Source organism: Stenella coeruleoalba, assembly GCF_951394435.1.
Source record: "Stenella coeruleoalba genome assembly, chromosome: 8".
NCBI lineage: Eukaryota > Metazoa > Chordata > Mammalia > Artiodactyla > Delphinidae > Stenella > Stenella coeruleoalba.
The window spans coordinates 37,990,297-38,018,000 of record NC_137154.1 but is presented as its reverse complement, the minus strand read 5'-3'; the positions used below and the strand labels follow the sequence as shown (position 1 = coordinate 38,018,000).

The window sequence follows — 27,704 nt, the reverse complement described above, 5'->3', positions numbered from 1 at the left end:
CTCCTCCCCTCCCCTCCCCCTTCCAGGGGCTGGTCTTTGACCGGCCCTGGAAGCAGCTGACCTTCCCCCCAAAAGCTTTGTGTCGATTTCTCCATTTTCCCGCTGAGATGGGGACGGGAGCCCGGCCCCCCCACCCTCTTTTCCCTCCTCCTGGGGCTCGCCGCTGAGCGCCGCCGCCCCCTTCCTCCCTTCCTCCTCCCTCTCTCCCTCCCTTCTTTCCTCCTCTGCCTCCTCCGCAGCCGGACCAGCTCCCTCCCACATCTGGCGCCTAGAGACCCTGGGGATCCCGCGCACACGCCCTTGGACCAGCACCCGACAGAAAGCGCCCTGAGGGGCTTGAGTCGCTCTGGGGGTAGCCAGAGCCGAGGTCCTCTGTCCCCCCGACGGCTGGGGGGAGGGGGGAGGAGGTCGCGCGCCCCCCTCCCCGGCGCCAACTCCCCCTGGCGGCCGCTCCCATGGGTGTCGCTGGGCCGCGCCATGCCTAAGGAGGCGCCGCGATGGGCCAAGGGGACGAAAGCGAGCGCATCGTGATCAACGTGGGCGGCACGCGCCACCAGACGTACCGCTCGACGCTGCGCACGCTGCCCGGCACGCGGCTCGCCTGGCTGGCAGAGCCCGACGCCCACAGCCACTTCGATTATGACCCGCGCGCCGACGAGTTCTTTTTCGACCGCCACCCGGGCGTCTTCGCGCACATCCTGAACTACTACCGCACTGGCAAACTGCACTGCCCTGCCGACGTGTGCGGGCCACTCTACGAGGAGGAGCTGGCCTTCTGGGGCATCGACGAGACCGACGTGGAGCCCTGCTGCTGGATGACGTACCGCCAGCACCGCGACGCCGAGGAGGCGCTGGACAGCTTCGGCGGCGCGCCCCTGGACAACAGCGCCGACGACGCGGACGCCGACGGCCCCGGCGACTCAGGCGACGGCGAGGACGAGTTGGAGATGACCAAGCGCCTGGCACTCAGCGACTCCCCGGACGGCCGGCCCGGCGGCTTCTGGCGCCGCTGGCAGCCGCGCATCTGGGCGCTCTTCGAGGACCCCTACTCATCCCGCTACGCGCGGGTAAGTGACAACCTACCCATCTGAAGAACGGGGCGGGGAAGTCAAGGTCCTCTGCCTCCCGAGGGCAGGGGTGGATTCGAAAACTGGTGCCTAGGGAGTCAGAAGTGAAAGGGGGGTGTTTGTGCGCGCGTGTAAGCGACAGAGTGACTCTCCTGAAGGGTGACTAGCTTTGTACATATGTAAAGTCTGTGTCTGTATTACAAATTTAATGTGTATGGGTGAGTATGAATGGGTGTGTTTGTGTGTATGAGTAGATTGTGTGTGTATATTTATGTAAGTGTGGCGGTGTATATTTGGGTGGGTAAGGTATGTAGTGGGAATGAGTGAGCATGTGTGTATGTTTGAGTGTGCAGGAGTGCCTGTGTGTGCATATTTGCGTCTCTGCAGGTGTACAGGGTGAAAGTGTGAACTGTCCTTTAGATGTTGGTGTGGGCAGGGAAGCTAGAGCCCTTCCTCTTTCCCAGCTAAGGGCCACCTGGAACCAGCCAGGGCCCACAGAAGAGGGCTTGAGACCTGGTCTGCTGCCTGAGAGAGACCACCCCTCCCCAGGGAGCAGCTTCAGGCCATGGGGAGATGGCCAAGGGGGAACGTTTATGGCTAATTAATTGGTAGCTAGTTGGGGAGGGGGCTGTGATCCCTCTGAGATCTGCTCCTGGGAACAGAGCCTGACCTTCTGCCTTGTCAAAGGAGAGGGTGCTTGCGGGGGCCACTGGGCTTCTGCCTATGCTTCCTCTCGGACCTGCCGGGGCAGAGAAGGGGTCTACGGGGGGATCTGCGAGGACAAGTTTTGTGAGAGGTGGGTGTGTCTTCATCAGCCACTCCCCTTTAGTGACAGCAGCTTGTTGCCAGGGAGAAAGGGCACCCTGCTGCCGACCTTGGCCCCTCAGATGGCCTCTCTGACCACTTTCCTCAACTATAAAATGGGAGAGGGGGTCTGGTAAATTCTAAGGGTCCTTGCCGCTTTAACTGAGCCCCAAAGGGAGACACCAGTAGCAGCCATCTACGCTGGAAGCCATCTACGCTGGAAGACACGTCTTGCTTTTGCTGGGCTCTGTTCTCAGAGGCCTGAACCAAGGCTGTGGCATGAGGGGAGGGTCAGAGTTGGGATTTAAAGCAGAGCCTCTCCCCTGTGTGTGAGCTACCCACCAACCCCCTACCAGTCCAAACACTGCCTCTGCTGCCCCACTCTCCTCCACTGCTCCACATCCCATGCCTCCTGCCCCCGGGAGCCCAGGGATGGAGGTTCGGGCAGGGGAGGGGGCAGGAGTGTCTGCCCAGCTGACTCCAGTGGGCAAAGGGGACTGGAGGGTGGGCACTGAAGTGTCCATGGCAGAGAAAGGCTGTGTGTAGGCACAGGCCTGGTGGATGTGTTACTGAGATAAAACACTCAATGTTTTAGCATCTGAGGGAGGGGGCAGCAGGTCTTATATATTAAACCTTAGCTCAGATGTGCACGTGTGTGTGTTTGGGGGAGCACAGTAATAGGGAGGGAGTTAAACCCCCTGTTTTGAGGACCCTGCCCAAGGTCACCTGGGGAGTTAGAGGCCAAGCAGGATTGGAACCCAAATCTCCTGGGACCCCATCCTCCACCGCGCTGGCCCCCAGCTCCCTGCCATCTCCAGAGTGGACTGAGACGCTCGGGGGTCTCCCCTCCCCTCCCCTCTCCTGACAGAGGCCACCAGAGCCAGGGGATTATGTAACTGGAGGCTATGGCTGAGCTGTGGGGAGGGGCAGGAGGAAGGGGACTGGGAGGTTGAACTGGCACATGTGGGGCGGGGGGGCATGCGGGGCAGAGGCCTGGGTTAGAGCAGCTGCCCATTCAGCCTGCATTTGACCTCGGACAGCATCTCACCGTGACCACCACCCCTTTGGCCCCAGAAGCAGAGTAGGCCCAACTTCCATAGGGTCCTCTCAGCTTTCGGGCTCCCCAGCAAGAGGCTGGGTCCCCCCACCCCTCTCCTTGGGCTCAGCTTTAGGGCTCTGGCCTGTGCCCCTGAGCTTCAGGATAGGCAGGGGTCACGTGGGGCACGTTCCAGCCCTCTGACCTGTCCCTCTCCTCCCACTGGCCGTTCCTCTGCTTTGGGGTGGCCGTCACCCCATGCAGATAAATGGGTTGGATAAATGGGGCCTTGTTGGGGTACAAAACCTTACAGAAAAGTCCTGGCTCTCTCCAGTGTCCACTGAAGAGCAGATTCTGAGGGAGAAGCTGGGCAGTAGGTTGGGGGGTGGAGGTGGGTTGGAAAGTGTCGTCCCACAGCCTATCTGTGCCACCTTCCTTCCCCCGTAGGCACACAGGGCTGTTCTAGCTCCCTTGGGTGACAGATGAGGACACCGGGGCCTGCCCAAGGGCACGCAGGAACTGAGGGCAGAGCCTGGATTAGAACCCAGGCTTCCCGCTGCACGCCCGGCTGGCCTAGCTGCATTGCGCTGCCTCTCTGCAGCGCATCTGCGCAGAGCCCAGCCGGCTGCCCGCCCGCCCTGCCCCCTCCATCGCTGCTCCGCCACTGCCGTCACCTTTGTTTACCCCTCCCCACGCGGGCCCCAAGCCGCCTCGGATTTGTGGGTGGGGATTTTAATGTTTATTCTGGATTCGAGACCGGAATCCTGTGTGTGACACTGTAGATGTGCATGAAAGAAAAGCTGTATGTGTGAGAATCTGTGTAAGAGAGATTCTGTGTGGGCGTGAGAGGTTCTTCATGCGTGTGAGAAAGACCGTATGAGTGAGACTCTGGGAGTGTGTGTGTGTGTTTGTGTGTGTGTGTTGAGACTATGTGAGAGAGATTCCGTGAGTCTCTGTATCAGAGAAATTCTGTGTGAATGTGAGGGAGACAGATTCTGTGTGTTTTGAGAGATGGACTTCGTGTGTGAGAATGAGACTGCGTGGGAGAGAGTGCGTATATGAGAGAGAGAGACTGTATGTGTAAGAGAGATGCTGTGTGTGTGTTTGTGTGAGAGGGAGAGAGAGAGATTCTCGGAGTGTGTAAGAGACTTGAGGCGAGTGTATTTCTGTGTGTGGCAGGCATGACACTGTGAGGCCTTGCATGTGAGGCTGTGTGCACGAGCCCATCTGTGTGTGAGGCTGTGTGGGGTGAGGGCCCAATGTGTGACAGAGACCGTGTGTAGTGAGGGGTGTGTGAGACGGAAGCTGCGTGTGAGAACCTGGTGTCAGTGTGGCTGTGTGTGCTCGTACGTGAGAAGGCCCTGCATCGCCTGGGTGTGTGTGCCTTGAGGAAGACGAAACTCCAGACCAGCCTCCTGCCTGCTGCCTCCATCTCCTGGGACTCCTGAGCTGCCTTAGTGAGCGGTTTTGCACCCCATTCCCCATCCTCAGTGCAAATACTGCTCTAGCTCAGGTCAGTTGTTGGTGCACAGGCCAGGCAGTGAGGCCACCCCTCTGCAGGCCTTAGCGGTGGCCCTGGGAGATAGGGGCTACTTGGCTGGGGTGGAAGGTCCCATCTGAGCGCTTCGGGAGTGACTGTACTAGCTGGAGCCGCGGGTTCCCTGGCCCCTCTCTCCTCGGGTTTCCTGGGCCCCCAGCCCAAGGGGGTAAGGGGTGAGGAGGTGAGCCGGGACAGGATAGCCCAGCTTGTCTTCTGGGGTGAGGGGTGCTGTCCCAGACACAGAAGCAAAGGATGGTGATGACGCTTTGCGGCAAGGGCTTGAAGGGGCTTCCTGGGACTATGCGAGGGAGAACTACCCCCAGGGGAGGTGGCACTGGGACCAGCTTTGAGGGGCAAGTAGGAATTAGCCAGGCGAGGGCAGGGAACGGCAGTGCTACACGCAAAGCTGTGGAGATACGGGAGCAGGCAGGGCTGTGCTGGGGCAGCCCCGGCTTGAAACCTGCCCTCCTGTCTTCCCCGGGGACCAGCACGGGTCTGAGGCTCTTGGCTTTTATCTATGATTTTCATGTTGTCATCAGGAACATTGTTGTGTCAGGTCACACACCACCAATGGCAGTCCCTGCGCTGCAGGCCAGAGAGTATCTTGTGTGTGTGTGTGTGTGTGTGTGTGTGTGTGTGTGTTGATATCTGTCCCCCAAAGTCCCTTGACTTTCTAATGACAAAGAAGAGGCAATGGCCGCACGCTTGGGAAGCCCCTCCTCTACTACCCCATTGCTCAGCTCTCCTCTGATGCCAGGTCTCCGTCTCTCTGCCTTGTCCTCACCTTTTTGGGACTGATGTAGTCCTCTCCCTCCTCAAATCCCTGGGAAGGAATCTCACCCAGAAGCTGGGATGCAGAGCCCAGCCAGAGACTTCTGGGTGTCCCTTGGGTCCCGTCTGACACTGGGCTCTTGGCCTGGCTTGGCGTACAGAGGGAATGGGGACAGAGAAGCTATCAGGAACTTCCTAAGCATCTTGTCCCCCACCTCAGAGCCCACTCCCCCAGGTCAGGGCCCCACCTGGAGTCATGGTAACACGTGAAGGAGACGCATGAGCAGTGGAGAAGGGCTGGGTGTGTTCCCCTCCTGCCACCCCAAGTGCTCCCCACCACAGTGTGTCCCCCATTCAGTGTTTTTCTCCTTCCCACGATGCTTTCACAGGTGTCCTCGTGTCTTTGAATGGTACTCCAGCCCCCCACCAGCTCCCCTCCCAGTAATGAAAATCACAAACCAAGTGTCTTCTAGTCAGAATCTTTCAGCCTCTTCGCCTCTAAAATGGGCATAATGATAGAACGTGTTCCGGAGGGTTGATGGCAAGAGTAACTGAGTTATCTGCATCTTGGCGCAGTGCCCCAAGCCGCAGGGCCTGGCATGCAGTAAGAGGTCAATAAACGTTGGCTGCTGTTATTACTCCTTTTGGTTGGATTATCCTTTTACTTCATGACTCTCTCTAGACTCCATCCTTTGCCCTCTGTCTCCATGTCCACTGTCCTGGTTCCAGCCACCACTGTGTCCCTCAGGCCCACCTCTCCTGCAGCTTCCTGACTGCTCTCCCAGCTCCAGCCCCTGGGCCTTCCATTTCATCCTCCACTTGGCAACCACAGAGGGCTCTTCAATTCACAGATCTGTCAGCTCACCTCCTTACCTGCTTAAAACCCTTTGGTGCTTCCCCGGCCCATAATGTAGCCCTCAGGCCCTGCCTGCCTCTCTAGGCTCCTCTGGCCTGGCTCTCTCCATCACTCACTGAGCTCCAGTCATCCTGGCCTCTTTTCAGCTTCTTGCACATGCCGGGTCTCCCAGCCTCAGGGCCTTTGCATAGGCTGTGCCCTCTGGAGCACTCTTTCCTCCTGGTTTGCCCCTCTTTATCCTTGACATCCCACCTCAAACATCAGTTCCCTGGCAATGCCTTCCTGGACCCCACAGGCTGGGTCCAGAACCAGAGTCCTTCCCTTCAGAGAAGTGATCTAGTTTGTAATAAAATGTTCATTAGCAGCCTTGCTTGGTCCAGTTTGTCTCCCACTCCGGAGTCTAAGCTTCTTACATACTCAGTATAATAGGAGGTATTATTATGACACATGAGGAGGTTGAGGCCCATCCACCTCAACTGGATGAGGAGTGCTTTATCCAAGGTCACATGTGAACACGTTGCTTGGGGACTGGTTCAGAAACCCATGTCTCTAACTCCTGGCTCCGTGGCTGGGAACCCCATCCACCTTATGACACCTCAGGGAGTGTCTGGAGTCTGGTTCTCTGGGGGCAGGAATCTGTGCTCCCTAACTCTGGGCGTACTGACATCTGCCAGAGCTTTGGAGGAGATTGGCTTGAGCCTCCCAGAGAGGGAGGCGTGTTTCCTCAGAGGTGGGGGAGGGGGGCTGGTGGGGGCTCTTTCCAGGGCCCATTGCCTGGACCAGGGATCTCGGGGCCGCCTAGTGCAGCTGAACATAGTTATATGGCTATTCTGAGCAGTCTCATGACCAGTGTATTTGCTCTGGACCAAAAGGTCAAGCTGCTGTCTCCCATCAGCCCCCGGGCCAGCCTGGCCACACCCCTGGCCTGAGCGTCCCATCCCTGGGTGCAGGCTCCAGGGAAAGGGGGGCCTGAGAGGCTCCAGGGACAGTTAGATGCCTGATCCTAGTTCAGGGGAACCACTTGTGTGGGAGGGACCATCTTTCACATGCACAGGACTGTTGGGTACTCCCAGGCCACCTCTAGCCACTGCCCTCGTCCGGTGGAGGAGGAAGAGGCTCAGAGCGGGGAAGACACTTGCCTAAGACCACACAGCCCATCAGCGAGGCTTGAACTCACACCCCAAGCCTCTTGGCCCAGGACCTGGCCGTTTGCATTTCTTTGGGCTCTGTTTTAAAAGAATATCAAATCCTACCTGGGCACACTGTTCTCCTTACTTACACCTCTGATTTCCTCCCTTGAGTGAGGGAGAATCTGCAGTTACCTGCCCTCCCACCTCCCTTCCCCACTCCCCTCCCAGGGCCCAGTACAGCTGGTCAAGACCTCCCTCAGCCATTCAACCCAGACTTGGTCCAAATCCTGTTATCATCCCCCAAGCAGGATTTTCCAGAAGCCCCTTCCTTTCATGAGTCACAGTACTAATGGCCGCTGTTTACTGAAGCACTTACTATGTGTCAGACAGCCTTAAGGGTTTGATGTATATGTTCTCATTTAATTCTCATACAAACTCCCATGGAACTGTATCATTATTATCACACCAATGCCACAGATGAGGCTGCTGAGGCTCAGAGAGGTTAAGTAACGTTTCCAAGGTCACTCAGCTCACGAGTGGTGGAGCGGCATTCAACTGTGGGTCTGCCTGACCCCGGAGTTCTGTCCATAACCACTGGTCAGTACTGCCTCCTGTCACTGTTGCAGGGATGCTGGGGTGTGTGGCTTACTGTGGCTCAGACTCGGCTTTCCTTCTGGGTCCCGTCCTCCCTCACCAAACACTCTTTCCCAAAAACCTGTCTGGGAATCCTGCTCAGAGAGTTCTAGCCCCTGAACCATGGCAGGTGAGGGTCCAGCCTGGTGGGGTAAGAGGGTGCTCTGGGAGCCCCCAAGAAGAGGGTTTTCGGAAGGGGCCTCTACTGCCCCCACCAGCCGTGCAGGCAAACAGCAGGGGGCTCGGGAGGCTCAGAAGTTAACAGGCAAGAGGTGACGTATGGTGAGCATGCTGGCTCCTCAGCTCGGCATTCAAGGCCTTCTGCTCTGGAAGCCGGCCGTGCGTCCCGCTGCTCCCTTCTGCCGGGCTCCCCGCTGGCCTCCTCATCTTCAGCCCTCATTCCAGCCTCTAGCTTTTGGCTCATCCATTCCCTCTCTCAGCGTCCTTTCTAGTTTTTGCTGAACATGGAAGCCCATCCCCCGAGGTCCCTAAGGCTTGGCCTGGCTGCTCCTGCCCTCACTGACCTCCTCTGGGAGTGAGGGGTCTGGGTTGGACAGGAAGTCCCCAGGCTTGCATGATTCCAGCTGGCGGTCAGTGGGTCAGCTCTGGGGGCCTGTGGCTGGGGACAGGCAGGCCCTCAGGCTTAGCACCCACCCAGGGACATGGAGAGATGAGGCCACAGACAAGACCCCAGTCGTAGGTATCAGGCAACTACACCAGAGCAAGATCTGTACCCAGGCCATTAAGCCAACCAGGCTTCCGTAGGCAAGTTCCATCGCCCCTTCAGGCTGCAGTTCCTCTCCCTGTGAAAGACAGAGGACCTTCTAAATGACCACCAAGTCCCTTCTCCAGTCTGACACTCCAGGAGTTTAAGAATTCCAGGCTTCAGCTTCCCGGAGGCACTGTGGGAGCCAGGTTAGGCCTTCCCTATTTCTCCTTCCACATCCTCTCCAGGGCGCATGCGAGCTCTCCCGGTACCAAGCGGGCAGGAGCCCAGGGATGGGGGTCTCAGAAGCTTCCTCCGACATTCATTCAGGCCTGCTCTCATTCCTTCATTTAAGGCATAGTAAGCCCGTCCTGCCGGGGGTCGCCACGGACGCGGGGCCCCTGTGAGCCATCAGGCGTGTAGACTCATCCAGCCCTCTCGTGGCACAGCCCCGGGGGTGCCACCTCTTTCCAGTGTGCTTGCTCAGGCCCAGGGGTTGGCACCTGCCGCCCTCTTCTCCAGGCCCTTCTCTTGGCTGGCTGCCCTCCAGGAGCTGCAGAAAGGTGCACTCAGAGACGAGAGGCTATGCCAGGCAGTAGGGGCTGGAGCAGAGTGTGGGGTCCAGCTCCACTGGTGTAGGGGCGCTGCAGAGAGGGGGGCAGTGAGCTGTTGCTGTGCTGGATGGGCCGGGGCTGGGGTAGGGGTGTTTGTAATAGTTGCTATGGGGGCTGCAGGGGTGTTTGCTGGAGGACTCCCACCCATGGGTGACTCTCAGTTTACCTCGGATGCTTCAAAAGGTCAGGCTCCTGGGCTCTGTCCCTGGAGAATTTGACTCTTAGATCTGGGAGGAGGTGGTCAGGATGCTTACTCCACTCCCCGGAGAAGCTGCTACTCAGAGGGGGAGGACCTGCCGTGGGGTCTGGGACGTGGGGGCTCTTGCTACTCAGTGTGGTCCTCTGACCAACAGCATCCCCGTCACCTGGGCACTTGTTAGAAATGAAGAGTTTCAGGCCCCGGGCCCCCACCCCCAGATCTACTGATTCAGAATCTGCATTTTAACAAGATCCCCAGATGAATCATACGCACATCAGATTCTGAGAAGTGCTGAGGCAGGAAACGGTTCCCAGTGGAGGGGAAGTATCAGGACACAGGCCTGGATGGGCGCGTGCGGGCTGACAGAGCTTCACGGGTCAAGACATTGATCTTTCCTCACGCCCAAGACATTGACATCAGGGCGATGTGCCTGGGGGGGTGATGCCCCAGCTCAGTAAATGACAGCCGCATCCATCTGGGTGCTCAGACCAAAAACCTCGACACCGTCCTTGATTCCGCTCTTTTTCTCACGCATCAGCAAATCCTGTCGTCTCCCAGACCCACATCACCTCCACTGCTACCTTCCTGGCTGAAGCCGCCATCTTCTCTCCCCTGGATCACTGTGAACCGTCCCCCCTGCTTCTGCCCTTGCCCACGCCTTCTGCACAGGGTAGCCAGGGCCCTCCTGGTAAAACACTCGTCAGATCTGGCCACCGCTGGGCTCTGCTCGTTCTGACTTCTGGTCTCACGGGGGGAGAAGCCCCGGTCCCTGCGAGGGTTATAAGGCTCCGCACGAGCTGCCCGCACCCCACCTCCCCCCCCTGCTCTCCTGCCGCTCTCCTACTCAGCTCGTCTGGCCTCCTTGGTTTTCCGCCGGCACCGTGCTTCTGCTTCTGCCTCAGGACCTGTCCTCTTGCCCTGCTTTCCACCTGGAGCCTTTCCCCTCACTATTTTCTCCCTCGCCTCCTTCAGGCCTGGACTCTGATGTCTTCCTCTCGGACTGCACCCTTGCATTCCCTTCCCGCATTTTGTGCTTTCCCGTTTTCTCCTTGGCGTTTAACACCATCGAACCATATTCTACTCACTTACCTTGTTTATTGTCTCTTTCCCTCACTAGAATATAAGCTCCAAGAGGGCAGGGACTTCTGTCTCTTTTACCCGTTGTTCTGTGCTTGGCACCTAGAACAGGGCCGGGCACATAGCGGATGCTAAATACGTAATCACTGAGAGAATGGATAAGGAGGCCAGAGTTCAAGGCCTAGGTCAGACATCGGCATGACGCCTTTGAGCCTGTTCCTGGCTGTCCTACCCTTCTTTGCCTCACCTGGGAACACAATTCCTCCATCCCCCCAAGCCTGGAGCAGTGATGGAGAGGCAGAGGCTGAGGCAGTGATAGGAGAGCTGTAGTGCTCTCATCAGGACGTGGGGGGCAAACCGCAGTCAGGGCAGTGTCCCACTTGCTGCTGTCACCACCCAGGGCCAGATGAGGCTCTTCACGTCCTGGCCCTTCCATCTCTCCAAACTCCTGCTTCACTCTGCATCGACCCAACCACTACCCACAACCAGAGCTCAGAGGCTGAGAAACTATTTCCGAAAACCAGGACGCACAGCTCTTAGGATGGTGACGTTGCAGGGACACCGAGTTCCCAGGTACACTTGGTCCAGCCTAATGCCCACGTCTGACTTCCCTTGGGACTCTGTTTCTCCTGAAGGCCAGCCAGGTTCTTTTCCTCCCTCTCCCTCTCCCTCCCCAACTCCTTCTCCGTCCACCTCCTTCCCTCCCCTTTCCCCTATCATTGTTCCCTTTCCTCTGTCAGCTGTGTTTGTGGGAAGTTCTAGGCATTAGTTAGTGGTTTTCAATATAGACTCTTCCCCTCGAAGGCCTAGGATGCTTTTTGTCCCAAATCCCCCTGCTTAAAGCCTCAGTCATGTGCTCAGTAGAAAGTGCATGAGCTTCAGCGCCGGTCCCCACTTCCTGGCTACCTGATGTTGGCAACATGCCCTGGAGCCCCATTATCTCCTAAGAGTATGTATGGCCTCTCGAGCCAGGAGGCCTGCATTGGAATCCCGGCCCCACTTCCACTTCCCAGCTGTGTGACCTTGGACAAGTTCCCTAACCTGTCTGTGCCTCAAGAGAGGGATATTAATAGCACCTGACTCACAGGGAAGTTGGGAGGATTGAATGTGTTAAGCACTTAGCCCAGAACCCGAACCATAAGTGCTTAATTATCGTGGGTTCCATTATTGTCTTTTTAACAGCGCTTGGCTTTAGAAGAGCCAAGCCCTCACCTGTTCACCACCTGCTTCCTTTCTTCAGCAACTGACTCTCCCTTCAAATACCTCTCTAGGGATCCCCTCACCTACTTGGCCCCGGGGGCCACTTCTTCCAGAATCTGTCTCCCAGGGACCAGATTTCAGTGGTCATCCTGGAAGGCAGGCCTGGGTTCTCTCTTGGTCCTGCCACGAGTCTGCTGTGTGTCATGGGCGGGTCATAGCCCTCTTCAGAGGGCTCAGTCACCCCATCTGTTGTCTTGGGCCACTCGGCCTCCCTCACCAGGTGTCAGGGGAATGAGAGCGATGGATGATGGAACTTCCACCTGCAGGGGGAGGAGGGAGGGCCATTGACATCAGGCTCTGATCGGGAGCCAAGCCCGGGGACCTGAGATGCTGACAAGTGTGCCCGTGTGGTGGGGCTGGTGGACAAGAGCCATGCATCACAGCTCAGGGCGCTGAAATGTCTCCTCTTTACAGGGGATGCTCAGGCACAGGCAGCAGTGGCAGCGGGGGCCAGGCAGACCCCAGGAGCCTGGGGGCTAAGGCCTGGGGCTCCTGCTGGCGCCACTGGACAGTAGCCGTTCTGAGGCTGGGCTGCCCCGCCAGACCAACGCCAGGCTGGGTGGGGATAAGCTAATGGTAGCTGGGGCAGCCCCACACAGCTGAGCTCAGGGGGCCTCAGGAGCCAGCCTCACTGGGCCCAGGCTCTGATGCTGCTTCGGACTGGGCCACAGCAGCCAGAGGAAACTCACTCAAGCCTGTGCAGGGCCTCGGACGCCCCTTCCACCCTGGCTCAACCCAGACCCTTCCCCTGCCAGCCTGGCGACCCTATTCCTGCTCTTCTTTGGCTCCTGCCTGTGAGCCCCTGGCCCACTGCCTGTGATGCGCCCGCCCACCACTTCCTTCCTTCCCCATCCACAGTGCAGGAAGGGACTGCTCTCCCTATACCCCTACTATCCACATAAAGACAGTCTATGTAGTTCCCCTGTCAGGGGCTGCTGTTAGCACTCATTCATTCATTTCACAAATATTTATTGAGCACCTACTTACTAGGTTGCTGGCACTGCTCTAGAAGCTGGCAGTAGAGCAAAGAATGAAACAGTCAAAAATCCCTGTCCTCAAGAAACTTACATTCTCACGCAGGGAGAATAAAAAGAAACAAATGGATACATGGACTATACCCTGTGTCAGATGGTGAGGACAGCTTTGGAGATAGAAAGTGGAGGGAAGACACAGGAAGTGCCAGAGGTGGCAACTTAACTCATGTGGCAGGGAAAGCCTCCCTGAGCAGGTGACATTTCAGCAAAGAATTGCAGGCGGAGAGGGAAGGAGACATGTGGCATCTGGCGAGCAGGGCGAGCAGGACATACAAAAGTCCTGAGCGGGCGTGTGCCTGGGGCCCGAGCACAGAGGGAAGCCAGCGTCCTGGGCTGGGCTCGGAGAGCCAGGCAACGGCGGGAGGTCAGAAAGAGCAGAGCTCCCCACAGCCCCCTCGGGCCCCCGACAGTGGGCACCGCCTGTGTGTACCCTCCCAGCTCTCAGCCGCGCTCATGCCTGCACTGCCGTCCCCTCCCCTCTCATGGCCACAGGGGCTGCACAGTCTGGACCTCCAGGGAGCCGGGCCTCAGGGAAGGGCTCCTGCCTCACCACAATCCAGGGCCTCCGTCCTCCTCTTCCTAAAGGCCAGCTGTGCCCAGGGGGAGACGCTGGGGCCACACAGGGCTGCCACCAGGCTGGGGTGAGCTGCTCTCTGAGGGGGTGTGGGGCTGGAGGGAGACTGGAGGGGGCCAGTGGTGAGGGGCCCTTCCAGGCAAGGGTCCTGTCGGCACTTTCCGGTGGCAGAGCCCTCGCTCCGGGTGCACCGAGAGACATGGTTAGTGTGGTGGTGACGGGCCAGACTGGAGCCAGACTGCGGGGCTCCGACTGCCAGGGTCCAAACCTGGCTCCGCCGGCCGTGAGCCCTGTGACCTCGTAGGCCTCGGCCACCTCGGCTGCAAAGGGTGCTCTGCAGACGCTGGCCTCACCCGCCCGGGGGGTTCTGAGAACGGGGACCTGACGGCTCTGAAGACGGTCGCCGTAACGGTGGGGGGAGGCTTCGGTGGTTCCCCGGGGCCCTTCTCTGCCCATGCGGGTGGTAGAGCGGGGAAGTGGGACTCCCTTGGGCCTTGTCACCAGGGCAGGACTGAACGTATGTCAGACCAAGCCTCCCGCCAGAGCCACCATCTTAGCACTTAATGTTTTATGTTCAACCTCAGGGGCTCTCTGAGCCGCTGAGAGGAACACGGTCACCCGCTGGGTCACCTGGAGGCAGCCAGCGCCCTGGGCCGAGGGCAGGGCTCTTGGAAGCGCATGTGGCTGTCATCTGCTAAGGGCCAGCCCCGGGGCAGTGTGTTTCTCCTCGTGTTGCCATGGACGCTCCTAACTTGGCCCCTGACCAGCCCACACCCCTGGAGCATGGCCCTTGTCCTTCTGGGTCTTAGCACCCTCATCTACAACGCGTACATAAGGGCATCACCTGCTTCTCAGGGATGCTGGGAGAATCCACTCAGACCAGAGGCGGAAGGGTAGTTTGTGAGAGAGAAAATATGGTTCAGAACAAGGCTGTATGTGGGAGGAGACCAGATCCCAAGGGCAGGGGGAACGTGAGGAGGGGACAGGGTAGAGGCGAGAGCACATGGCCAGGCCAGGGTTTTGGTGCCCCTGCCTCAGGGTGGGCTCGGGCAGGTGGCATCTGGCTGAGCCATTTCCTCCTGTGAAATGGGGAAGAGTCCCAGAGGGGCAGAGCCCCAGCACAGAGCCTAGCACGTGGGAGGCACTTAGCAGGTGTTGGCGCTGACTGCCTGGGGCACATCAAACCTGGTCCTGGGTTCAGATTCCCCAGGGGAGCTGATATAAGGAGGTCCTGGATGAGCCACAGAGACAGGGAGGCAGGCCGTGGAAGCCTCGTCCGGTAGCCCCATAACGTCAGGGGCACGAGCCGCTGTCACCAATGATATATTTAGTGACACAAAGATCAGAAATGCCAGCTTCTGGCTTCCCTTCTAGGCGGCAGGAATCGTGTCTCCCGAGGCCTGGGGGTCACCGAGAAGATATTTTTTCCCTGACGGGCAGTCTGGGGATCTGAGTAAACGCCTCGGAGTAAGAAATCACTGTGGTTTGTACTGACGTGATGCGTCTTTCCGCTTTCATGGCTCTACGCAGACCCTGCTGTGCTAGCCTAGGAGATCCCACCCGTCCTGTCTTTGCAGACTGCCCAGCCCTGGCCTCCAGGCACACCAGCCGTTCCCCCAGGATATGCCCTAGTTCCCCTGCCTCCTGCCTCGGCTTATTCTGTCCGCTCCACCAAGAATGCCCTTTCTTCCACCTCTGCATGGCTAAGTTGGAGCCGTCCTTCAAGGGCAGCTTGGAACAGGCTTCCCCTCTGGAGCCTTTCCCGATTCCCCTCCTGAACAGCTGCTCTCCCAGAGGACTTTTCCTGCCCTTGACCCCGCTACCCTATTGGGGTGACATGTCTCCCCAACCCAGCTGCAGCTTCCTAGAGGACAAGGACCACCTTAAGAAATGATAGTGCCTGTTACATAATATGGAATCAATAAATCTTTGCTAAAACAATGTACCTCACAACAGCCCTGTGAGGTAGAAGGATTAGATATTATCCCTGCTTTATTGAGGAAGGGAAACATGGCCAGGTCTTCTTGGGGAAAGTAAGAAGGTAAGCTAGAGCAGTGCTAGGTTCCATGATCAAGAATGAGGTAGTTGGATGGACAGATGGGTGATGGACAAGTGGATGAAAGAATGGATAAAATGATGGGTGCGTAGGTGGATACGGATGAATGGATGGGAGGAAGGATGTATGAAGGGATACCCAGCTGGGTGGGTAGCTTGGCGGATGGGTGAACAAATGGATGGATGTGAGGGTAGATGGATAAATTTCTAGTCTCTTGGCTTCAAGGAAGGAGGGGAAGTCCTACCTGTCACTAAATGAAAACATCCTAGAGGACGGGGTTTGGAAGCTGAGGACTTCAGGGTGGAAGGCAGGATGGAGCCACCCAGCCCCTGTGTGGGTTTGCTGGATGTGAGGATGGTTTGTGGAGTGAGGGAGCTGAGAGCTGGAGGCAGGGACTGACCTGAGGGACTGGCTCAATCTCAAAGGTGAGAGGCTCTGATGGAGCAGACCCAGGACAGGCTGGAGAGAAGTTACAGGCAGAGCCATGTGACAAGGAGGAGTTTTCCAGACAACCTGCGGCCACTGGAGGGCAGGCAGTGAGTGGGGGATTGGCCTCTGAACCCCAGGCCGCACTGAGCATAGCTGTGATTTCAGTCTGTTCCGGGGTGGGGAGGCCACTGTTCCTCCTCAGGTCCCCAGCCTTGGCAAGCAAGCCCCCCGATGGCTCTGGCAGGACGTGCTCAGCCCCCTGGCTGAGGAGGGGCCCCTCCTGAGGCCCTGGACGGCCCTTGCTCAGGTATACTAGGTCCACGATCACCCAACTGCTTTTTTGCATCAATTCCCAAACTCTAGACGTGAGCTCCAAGACTTTCGTTCTAATTGCCTAGCAAGGGCCAGTCAAGGGCCCACAAACACAGGGGGCCAAGGGTTGAGCCTGGCAGGGCCTAGTGGCTTAGCTGGGAGCTAGCTGGGAGCAGACTCTTCCAGCCGGAGCTAAGGCTCTCCCTTTGCACAAGGCACAGTGCTGAGCACTCCAGGCCCCCTCCCCAAGCCCCGCTCTAGTGTTCCCCAGCAGCGGGCTGCACCCCACCCCCATCCACCATGCACACGCGCGCGCGCGCACACACACACACACACACACACACACACACACACACACACACACACACACACACACACACACACACACACACACACACACACACACACACTGGCCCCCGGCGATCTCCCTGGGAAACCAGGTCCTGATGAGAGTGCCTGGTGCGCTGCTAACCGCTCATTACAGTCACAGCTGCAGCTAAGTATAGCTCCAGTACACACAAGACCAAGACAACAATGGAGGGAGAGTCTATCCATAAAACAGCTCTGCATGCAAACACACAAACATCTGCACACGCACGCTCCCCACACTGATGCACACTGATGGCCTCGGACACTCAGGAACCCAAAATGGCACCAACACGAAGTTTCATTCATTCACTCAGGCATTCATTCAATCAGCGTTTGTTGAGGGGCCAGGAGAGTGGTTAAGAGCGTGTGTTCTGGAGTCGCACAAAGCTGGGTTTCGGTTTCTAACTCCATCACCTCCCAGATGTGTGAGCACGGGCAACTTCCTAAACCTCTGCGAGCCGCAGTTTCCTCCTTTGTGGCATTTGGATGGTAACAGCAGTAAGGACCCCAGAGGTGGTGCAGGAGTCAATGAGGCAGGGTGTGTGAGAGTGCTAAGATGAGTCCAGTTCAGGATGTAGCACACAGTAGGTGTCTTTACCCTCACTACTGAATTCCTACTATGTGCCTAGCTCTGTGCTGGGAACTTTATTTAAAGCTGTGATTTCCAGAGGTGGCTGTGAAAAGTGGAGCCTGGTGTATAATAGGCATGCAGTGAATGTTTGATGATTGAATGCATGAACGAATGATTGAAAGCTGCGTCCAAGGCTGGCCGGATGGCGTTGGAGCTTCCTTCCCTCAGGAGGAGTCCACCCTCACTGGTCTCTCATCCAGGCTATGTCTCTGGTAGGATCGAGATGTTCTTGAGGGTAACACAGGGACCCTAGAAGAGGAGCTGGAGGGTGTCTGAGCCACCTCTTGCTTTGCAGATGGGGAAATGGCAGCATAGTGGGAGCAGGCAGCAGGCATCACCCAGGCCAAACGTTCGGCAGTCAGTGGCCAGGGCCCAGAGCTGCCACCCTGAGCCAGCCTAGCACAGCGGCCCAGCACAGTGAACGGTACCTGGTCCAGCCACAGCCCCTGAGTCCCTGAGCCTGCTCAGGCCACAGGCCCCGTCCTGGCTTGGGCAGACACAGGAGTCACGCAGCCCCAGTCAGAACCCTGGCTGGGCTGTTGGGCAGGCTGGGGCCTCTGGGCTGGCACTAGACAGGGCTCCGTCCGCCCGCGAGAAGGGGCTGGAATTCCATCCAGCCTGGGTAGGAAACGGGCTTCAGGACTTGAAGGCTCTGTCACTGTTCCCTGCCTTTGAATAGGCCGGCAGCTAACCTGCCTGGGCCCTCTCCTCCCATCACACCGCCTCAAAAAGAGAGTGACATTTCCTGGTGCTTTTTTAAGCCTGGGCTGGCTGGGCCAGGCCCGGGAGTGGGGTGGGGAGGGGGCGGGCTGCGCTGGGAGTCACACAGCCCGAGTCTCTCCTCACCTTGAGTGATCGCAAGGCGCTGGGAATAGACGTGGCCTCATCTCCTCGCCACGTGCCCCAGATTCCAGATTCCGCACTCCAGGGCCCACGTGCGGGTTTTGAATTCCACATTCCCATGCCAGTTCTGTCCCCTAGGCAGGACTCGGGCTGTTGAATTCCACAACGAGAGCCTTGAGCTGGCAGCCTGCTGGGAGGGGAGGCCATGTCTGGCCCTCTCTGGAAAGGAACTTCGTGCCCTTGTGCCCACTCTCCCCATCCACGTTCACAGCCTGTGGGGATGCAGGTCTTTGTGCCCACTGACAAGAGATGAACGTGATTGTGCCTGCTGCCTGTGTGGACATGAGTCTGCCGTCAATGGGTGTACCCACTGCCAGTGTAGACCTGGATCTGCGCTCAGTCACTGCCCATTGCCAGTGTAACACACAACCTCTGTGAGGAAGGAGCCGATGAGAGCACAGCTGAATGATTAGCGACTGCATCTGTGGCCAGGTTAGTCATAGATGCATGGAGAGAGATTATCCTTTTCCCAGGGTGGCCACACATCTGCTGTAAGTGTGGCCAGTGCTGGTGTAAACACGGGTCTGAAATCAACAGTTGTGCGCATCGCAGGGTAGAGGCAGATGTGGTATCGGTGAGTCAGTGTGCACTGCTTGTGTGCACTGCCCGTGCAGGCGAGGGAAAGTAGACATCGGAGGAGGGGTCGCTTCCTAAGGAGGCTGCGGGAGTAAACTTTGTGGTACCCATCATGTAGGTGGATGGGTTGAGACAAGCAGACACACGGGATGGGCAGCTGTGTTCTTGCTTAGCTGTGCTCCTGGTTCCCGGGGAAGGGGCCCCTCTTCCCCGACTAATGGGGAGGGGTATGGCTGAGCGAGAAGGCGGGGCCGGTCCTGGTCCTCAGATCCAGCCACCTCATGGACCTTACATGCTAAGGGCGGAGAGAGACAAACAACAGAGATGAAAATAAGAAAATTGGATGGTGTGACGTGCCAGCGTCGTCCAACTGGATACTTAGAATGGGTGAATGTTACTGTGTAGGTTGTATATAAAAGGTATATGTATATTGTATATAAGTTATACCTCCGTAAAGCTGTGGAAAAGTTAGTGTTCACAGATGGTACGTGCCTAATGGGGGAAAGCAGAGGAAGGAAAATCCAGTTAGTGCGGGGCGCTGGCTGAGATTTTAGAAGGGTCAGAGTGGGCCTCGTGAGACGGCGAGGGAATGAGCCATGAGGATGCGGGGAAGGGGGCTCTGGGCAGAGGGAACAGGCGGTGTGAGGGCCCTAAGGCGGGCATGTGTCTGATGTGTTTAAGGATCATGTTTGAGGAGGCGGTGTGGCTGGAACATGCGAAGGGGGACAGTGATAGGAGAGGAGCTCGGAGGGGAATGGAGGACCTGATCACGTGGGGACCTGCAGGGCGTTGCGAGGACCTTGGCTTTTCCTCCGAGAGAAATGGGGACCCAGTGCAGGGTTTTGAGGAGAGAAATGGCACGACCAGATTTACATTTTGAAAGGATCACCTGGCTGCTGTGTTGAAAGCAGTCCTAGAGCACCAGGAATATTGGAAGCCGAGAGACCAGTTAAGATGCTCTTAGCAAAAAAAAAAAAAAAAAAAAGATGCTCTTAGCGTAATCTAGGGGGAGCTGATGATGCCTGGGACGGGGTGGTAATAGTGGTGCTGGGAAGTGGTCAGATTCTGGATTTATCTCAATCTGAGCCAAGAGGATTTCCTTATAATTAACTGTGAGGTGTGACAGAAAGAGCAGTGTCAAGGATGACTCCAGAGTTTTTGGCAAGAATGTCTGGGAGGATAGGGTTGCCATCTCATGTGATGGAGAAAGCTGCCGGCGGTGGAGGTGGTACAGGCGCTCAGCTGACGTGCTGAGTCGGAGAGGCGGCTAGTAGACCTCCACCACAGAGACGCCAGGGAGCTGGAGGGTGGAGTCCTGAGCTCAGGAGAAGTGCTGGGCTGCAGATAAATACTTGGGAGTATGCAGTCAATGGTGTTTGAATAGGTGGTAGTACTTAAGCCTTCAGACTGGGTCAATCGATAAGGGAGTGAGTATAGATGGAGAAGAGGCCCAAGGACTGCACTCTGGGGCACCCCAAGAGTTAGAGGCTGGGGACAAGATGGCACAGGACATCAGGAAGGAACAGCCAGTGAGGTGGGAGGAAAATCAAGAGACTGCAGGGCCCTAGAAAGTGTAACAAAAAGGAGGGAGTGATCAGCTGTCTCAGATGCTGCTGATGGTCAAGGAACGTGAGGACCGGGAATTTTTCCCATTCTTTCTGCCTAGAATGCTCTTCCTTGCACCCTGCCTTTCCCTAGTGATTTTTACCCATCTTTCCAACCTCCGTACACTTGTCACTTCCTCGTGGGAGCCACTCCAACCCCAATACTTGTTAAAGGCCCATCGAATGCCGTGTGCATTCCCCTCAAAGCCCTCGTCCCTCATACAGGTACGTATTTGCTTGTCTGGTTATCTGAGAAATGTTAGTCTCCCCTGCTAGGAGCTGTGGCTGTTTTTGCTCATTCTGTACCCAGTGCCCAGCACAGGCCTGGGATAAGGCATAAATCTTTGTTGGAGGGAGCACATGTGGGCAGTTAGCTGTGGTCCCACCTGGGTTGTGTCCACTGCCCTCCCTGATCTCTTCATCTTGGGGTCATCTTTTTCTTCCTCTCCCCCCAACACACACACACACGCGCGCACACACACACACACACACACACATACATAAACACACACATGCACACCAAAAGGGGAGTCGGGACCCTTGACTCGATGCTAAAACTTAAGTGGGCACTGGGGGGAAATTTCCCAGTGGATTCCTAGTGGACACTTCATGGAGCTTGGAGCCTCAGTTTTCTCATCTGCCAACTGGGGGCAATCAAAGCTGTCTGGCTGATGGCTCAGCTGGTGTGTGTGTGTGTGTGTGTGTGTGTGTGTGTGTGTGTGTGTGTGTGTGTGTGTGTGTGTGTGTGTGTGTGTGTGTGTGTGTGGACATGAAAGAGATTTGTAAGTGGAAGCCCTGGAGTGTGCTGGTTTTAGAGTCAGAGAGACCTGGTTTCAAATTCTGCTTATCACTTCTGAACTGTGTGGGGTTTGGGTTTTTTTTGCACACGTCTTAACCACGCTGAACCTCAGTTTTCTCATCTGCAAAATGGAGTTAATGACACTTCCCTTGGGGAGGTTTTTAAAGATAAATGAGATCATGTTTGCAACAGTCGTCATTATTACTTTATAGCAGAGGTCAGTGAGGCTCAATGGAGACAAATATTCCCGCTGCTGAGGTGGCTGTGAGCATTGAAAAGGGCAAAGTGCGCCATCCATGTGGCCACGCACAGCGAGTGCTTAACAAAACCAGGCTCTGAAACAGCCCAGGGAGCTGGCCCAAGAAAAGGAGTGTGGACGGAAGCTGGCGGAAGCCTGGTGCACAGGAGGGATGGCTCAGGGTGGGTCCCGAGGCCCATCTGCAGGTGTGGGCAGGGCCTTCAGAGGGAGAAAGGGGAGCAGGTGTGTCCTGGTGACCCCAGGGGGCAGAACTGGGATCACTGGGAGAAAGAGGCAGGGAGGTTGTCTTAAACATGAAAGAAATGCATGTCTGGAGTGCTGTCCAAAGACAGAATGTGGCCTCGGGAGCTCCCCATCACTGGCGGTCACCTGAAGAGACATCTGCTCAGGGTTACTCCAGAGGGGATTATTGAACTGCCCCCGCCTTCCTACTTACTTCCTCATCTGGGAGTCTCAGTCGCGTATTTCTTATTCCAATCTGTGGCACAAAGATGTTTGAGGCCCATGAGATACACATACAACAGAATCCTTAGAAATAAAGAAGAAGATAAAAGAAAAAATAAGACTCGTATAATGAAGAGAAGAAATAGTGATACCCCAAACCCAGGTAAATGATTGGTCTGGAACTGAGCATTAAATTTAGCTGAGCTCCCTAGCAGTCAGAGCGAAAGAGGAAATATGAAGGGTTCCGTAAGTCATCGTTTACCATAGAAAAGTAGACAAGCATGTCAGGAAACAGTTGACACAGTTCGAAGTCCTAAACTAGAAGAGGAATTTCCTGTGTGGAATACTGGTATTTCTCCGAGTTTCAGATGCTAATGGGAGAGGGTGTTCACTATCTATTTTCCAGAAGGGAGTCTCAGGTCACAGGAGTGGGTGGGAAGTTGGTTCCTGATGGCCCCTCCTGGGACCCTGACACCCAGCCTTCCTGGCCTGTGGGACCACAGGAGCGCGCTGGAACAGCGCAGCCCCACTCTTCTAAGGCACCCAGCCTTGTGGCTGGCTAAAGTCGAAACGAAGCTGGAGCAGGCGTGTCCATCTCACGGGGCACAGCCAAGCCGACCTGCACTGTGGACATCCTGCCTGGCTGCCTAAGGGGCCTGGGGGAGGCCTGAAATGCAGGGCTTTGCAGTAGGACCGATCCTGCCACTGAGAACCTCTGAGACCTTGGGCAAGAATCTTCTCTTCTCTAAACCTCAGGCTCGTCTGAAAAGCAGTGGTAACAGCAGAACTTACCGCCCTGGGCTGGTGTGAAGTTTAAATGAGGCGATGCACAGAGAGCCCAGGAAGCAGGGCTGCTCGAGACCAGGCAGCTCCTGTTATCAGCCTCCCTCTTGTCACTGGAGTAAGGCCGAAAGCCCGGAGCTCATCGCGTGACCTTGGGTGTCCTTTCCCGTCAAGCCTCATTTCCTCCCAGCCCGAAGGCCGGGGGTCACGTGGAAGACCCCATGGAAGTGGGCATGTTACGTCACCCTCGCCCTGGGCAGCGTGGCCCTCGCCAGCTGGAGGCTGCGGTGCGGGGTCTGGGACACAATCCCACCTAGGGCCGCGGCCCCGGGAAACAGGCTCTGCGGGCTGTGCTGTCGGCTCTCACGAGGCTGTCATTTGCTCCTGGTTTGCTGTTTGCAGGCAAGTGGTCACAACAGGAGCAGAAAAAATTAGGGGAAAAAACCCTGAGGTTAGACACATTTCTCCCTTTAACTGTTGCTGCTGCCCCTTGCAGTCACTCTCCTACCCCCAACGATTTGGGTGGAAAAAACCCCAAAATGCTGTGTTTGGATTTCTGCGGAGGGAAGCCTTGGCCCAGCTCCTGGAATACCAGTGAGCAAAGGAACTGGCAGTCTTGGGGTTTCTTCCTGCCCTAGAATTCCACCCTGGATCTGGGAAAGCCCTAGACACCTGGCTTTTCCCCCAGGCCCTTCAATAGTGCCTTACTTCCTGGACTGTGTTATTATTATTGTCCACATTTTAAGAATGATGGGATTGAGTCTCCAAAAAGTGACTTGCCTGCAGTCACACCGCCAGTGGCAGAGCTGGGATTTGAACTCAGGTCTCTGAAATCAAGCCCAGGACTCTTCTCCTTCTGCCTTTGCCGCCTGTTTCCCAGGCCCTAAATGTGGTCTCAGGCTGACGAGGTCCGTTATGTATCAGAGCTGCCAGGCAGTTGGGTCTTATCTGGCCTCATGGATCCCACGTGCCAGGATGGGGCTGGCGGCATCAGAACGACTGAGGACACAAATTAAAGGTAAATGTCTGGTCCCACCCACAACTCTGGGTGCGGCCAAGGGCTCTGCATCCGCATCTCCACTCCGCGGTGCTCCCCCAGCACACTGGCCTCTGCCCGCTCCCGCCTCCTTCGTGCCCCACCAAACTCCCCCAGGGAGGGTCTCTTACTCCCTGCTTTCCCTTCCACCCTTCCAGGGCGTTGGATTAGGCCCCCGCCACGTTCTCCTTGTTGTTAAATCCAGAGACTTCTCCTCTAATCCTATCCCACTGGGTCCCTCAGGGGCCATCCCTCAGGAAACACCCCTCCCCTTGTCCTCAGGGACAGGACTGGCCCTCGGAGGGGCAGACTGGTCACCGTGCTGCTCGGCCAGGCCTGCACAGAAGCGTGGGCTCGGCCTCACTCGTGCCACATGGCTGAGCGTGGGCATGGGGTTGCTGTGAAGGACAGTCGTGTTCTTCTGTGACGCAGGGGCGTGTCCGCCTCAGTCTCCCGGGTGCTTCCAGCTCAGCGGTTCCGTGACTATAAGATTCTTGGCTTTTTTACATCTGAGGTGCTCTGATGCGGAAGGTGCTGTTGTGATGGGAGAGGGCCGGGTGGGAGGGCCCACTGAGGCAAGAGGTGGCCAGTTTGTAGGGACGGAAGCAACGCGTACAAGCACCTCCTTCTTACTTTCTCTGTGTTGTTTCATCCCGTCATCACAGCCAGCCGGGAGGCAGGGAATGTTATTCACCCCTTCCCTGTCCAGGAATGAAGGCTCAGAAAAGGGCGATGTCCAAGGTCACCAGCCGAGCTGGGCCCCAAACCCAGGCTGGTCTGACCTCAAGGTCCGGCCATTTCTGCTCCAGCTGCTGCCTCCTTTGACAGACGGACTCGTGCTGCTTTTGACCCAGGATCTAGAAGCCAGGCGGGACCTGGAGAGCAGAGAGGCCTGGGAGCGCGTGTTAAATGAGCAAAGGCTCAGAGGCCACGATGATGAAAGCCCAGAACTGACGTTTCAGGAGAACCTGACTCTCAGCCCTGCTCCACCCTGCAAGCTCCATGACCCTGGGTGGGAGGCTCTGCCTCCATTTCCCCATTCCGGCCACAAGGGGCGGCTTTTGGATAAAGAACCTCTGAGGGCCCCTCTGTCTTGCTGCTCTGGGTTTCTAATGACTGTTTCTCTAAGTGCAAAGTACCATCGATTCAACTATGCCATGAGCTAAATAACAGCATGTTGGGGATATGAGAAGATATACTATTTTAAGGCTGTGTATATTTTATGACATTTTCATTTCCAAAATGTGCATCTTGGAATGAAAGCAACACAGAACCTCTGCCACCTCAGAAGTGGCCAGCCTAGCTGCTGAGGCAGCCCTTTTTGGATATGACCTGGGTCTGGAATCCAGAGAATGAATTCAGTGAAGGGGGTTGTCCCACTGGAAAAGTCTGGGCTCCCTGAGGCCTGGGCATGGCCTTTCCTGCCCTTGGTTCCCCCACTACCCAGGCTACAGCACCCGGGACTGAGGGGGGTAGTGCAGTGGGATGAGGGGATTCCCATCTGGGCACAGCCCTGCCTCCCTGTGGTCTTCCCTGGGCTGGTGCAGTGGCCTTTAGCCCACCTCCACCCCGTCTACCCTTTTTCTCTCAGTCAGAGACAGTCCCAGGGAAGGGGCACCACCCCCCTCGGCTAGTGTGTGAGGGACCATCTCTGGCATGGACAAGGGTCATGGTCTTAACTCAGAGAACACATGTTCAGAGTGCCCAGCCAGACCCTGATTCTCCTAGGAGATACACACACACACACACACACACACACACACACACACACACACACACCCCACCCTATACATGTCCCTATACACACACACACATTACACCCAGGCATGTCCCTATACACACACACCATCATGCCCCATACATGTCCTTATACACACACATCACACCCCATGCATGTCCTTATGCACATCACACCCCACGCATGTCCTTATACACACACATCACACCCCATACATGTCCTTATATACACATCACACCCCATGCATGTCCTTATGCACACACACATCACACCCCATGCATGTCCTTATACACACATCACACCCCATGCATGTCCTTATGCACACACACATCACACCCCATGCATGTCCTTATACACACATCACACCCCATGCATGTCCTTATGCACACACAAACACACTTCTACCACCTATATGAACCACATACATCACACACAGTGACCACTTACATGAGCCTCTGGCACATGCCTAGAGTCAGGTGACATAAACAGGTGACACACCTTCACCATGTACACAGCTACTCCACATTTACACACCACCCCTCCCCTCCCCCACACTCCCCTCCCAGCACACAGACCTTCTACACGGCATGTTCTCTGCACACACTTTCACACACTCCCGCTCACGCCCTCCACACCATGGGAAGCACCTCCCACCTGCTGCTCCCTGAGCTGCGTGCCAAAAGGGGACGATTAGTGCGAAGGAATGGGGTGGAGACCCGGATGCTGGACAGATTGCTCAGGACACAGCCAGCATCTGGGGGTTCATGCGGAGGCATTTATTAACAGACCAAAATGGGACTGCACCCCAAAGACCCCTCCTGCCCCCCCATAAGCTATGATGTGCTCAGCCAGCACAGCATACTCTGGGCATGCCCAGCCCAAGGGAGTCCAGACGAGTCTAATTCAGTTTCCAAACTCAACTCGACTGACAATTTATTTAGGCCAATTGGCCATCCCTCCTGCTCTGCATCACTGACTCTGCATGGATTAACTCAAACGCTGTACACCCCCGCTGGGCAGACTTAATTAGGCAGAAAAACTGACCTGAAGCCTCTAGGGGCTTGGGGCCTGGACGTGAGCCAGGGCTCCCCTGATTAGCCCCATTGCCTACAGCCTCAGCCAGTCTCAGAATCCTCAGAAGGGACCAAGTCCAGCCCTCAGTGTACCAATGACGAAACTGAGGCCCAGAGAGGGGAGGTGGCCTGCCGAGGTCACGCAGCGAGTGAGCTGCCGGACCAGAACGCTGGTCCCTGCACCACATTACAGCCATCGCCTTGCTCCTGGAACGCCAAACTGCAAGAACACAGATCCCCACGGTGAACCCCTGAACAGTTCCAAAAGACAAGCACAATTTTCTAAAGATGACTGTGGCATCAATAATTTACAATGAAAGTCATAGCACATATTGGTCATTTTAATAGATAGTAAATTGCCTTTCTGATTTATGGTTTCAGGGGTGGGGTTATGACAAAAATAACTTGGTGATTTATAAAATATCTTCTTAAGTCAACAGATCGTTAGTAGGTTTGTCTGACTTTACAGCCAACAGTCTCACCACCCCGGTTACCATAGAAATGGGATGCTTCGCTCTGTTGCCATGGCTACCTCTTTCTAGAACACAATTGGTGGGTCTCTCACAGTTTGTGATTCTGGAGAAAAAAAAAAGAAAGAAAGAAAGAAAGAAAGAAAAGCCAGCACTACCAGTTTGGGTTTATGCTGCATTATCAGGCTATCTTGCCTGCGTTGTCTTGCAATTTCACAGGGTGGCCTCTGAGGTGTGGCCAGGCTGGGTGACAATTGGCCCTGGGCTGCTGGGCAAAGCTCCCTTTGTGCCCCCATTAGACTAGAGGCCCAGGAGGGCTGGCCTCCCAGCTGGCCTGGGCCCTGGGTGTGGGGCGCTGCTGCTGTGGTGGGCTGAGGGAAGGGGACGGGGTCTGGTAGGTGGCAGCAAATCAGGAAGCCGGTGGGTGACAGGCAGGTGTAGAGATGCCTGATCCAGGAGCTGGCACTGTCTGGGCAGGGAGACAGGTGAGGGCATCAGGGAAGGCTGAGGAGGCTGAGGCGAGACAAGCTGGGGCTGCCGTCCTGCGGGAGAGACAGACACCGAGTCAGTCCCACCCAGCGGGGGCGAGGTGGGCAGGGGAGGGGCCAGCTGTGTGGCAATGCCTGGGGTCTGGAGTGTTTGTAGGAGGTGCGCGGTGTGGTGACCGTCCTTGTGCTCCAAGTGCATACGCACAGGCTGCGAGGGGGAGGTATGGGGCTGCGCGCCTCGTGGTACAGCGCCTGGGTGCTCACGCTTGGTGGGCAGTGATATGTTTCAGTACGATCCATGCGTCCCTGTGTCTTCTGTGTATGTGCGGTCATGCACCACAGGGTGGGTACTTAGGTAACAAGTGAGGCGCGTGCTCCAGGTAGCTGTGCATGTCTGTGGGTGACTGTCCTCTGGGTGACTGGGGATTGGAAG

General features: G+C 56.5%; 1 protein-coding gene across 2 annotated transcripts in view; it reads left to right on the top strand.

Annotated features, from left to right (window-relative positions):
* Positions 1-244: 244 nt before the first annotated feature.
* KCNC1 (potassium voltage-gated channel subfamily C member 1) overlaps positions 245-27,704 on the top strand; it is a gene marked incomplete at its 3' end in the record, with an annotated part of 42,742 nt that continues 15,282 nt past the window's right edge. For both annotated transcript variants that reach the window (XM_079930803.1, XM_079930804.1), the window contains exon 1: positions 245-1,067. In XM_079930803.1, coding sequence (XP_079786929.1) covers positions 498-1,067 — 570 coding nt within the window. In that variant the 5' untranslated portion in view covers positions 245-497. The remainder of the gene's footprint in view (positions 1,068-27,704) is intronic.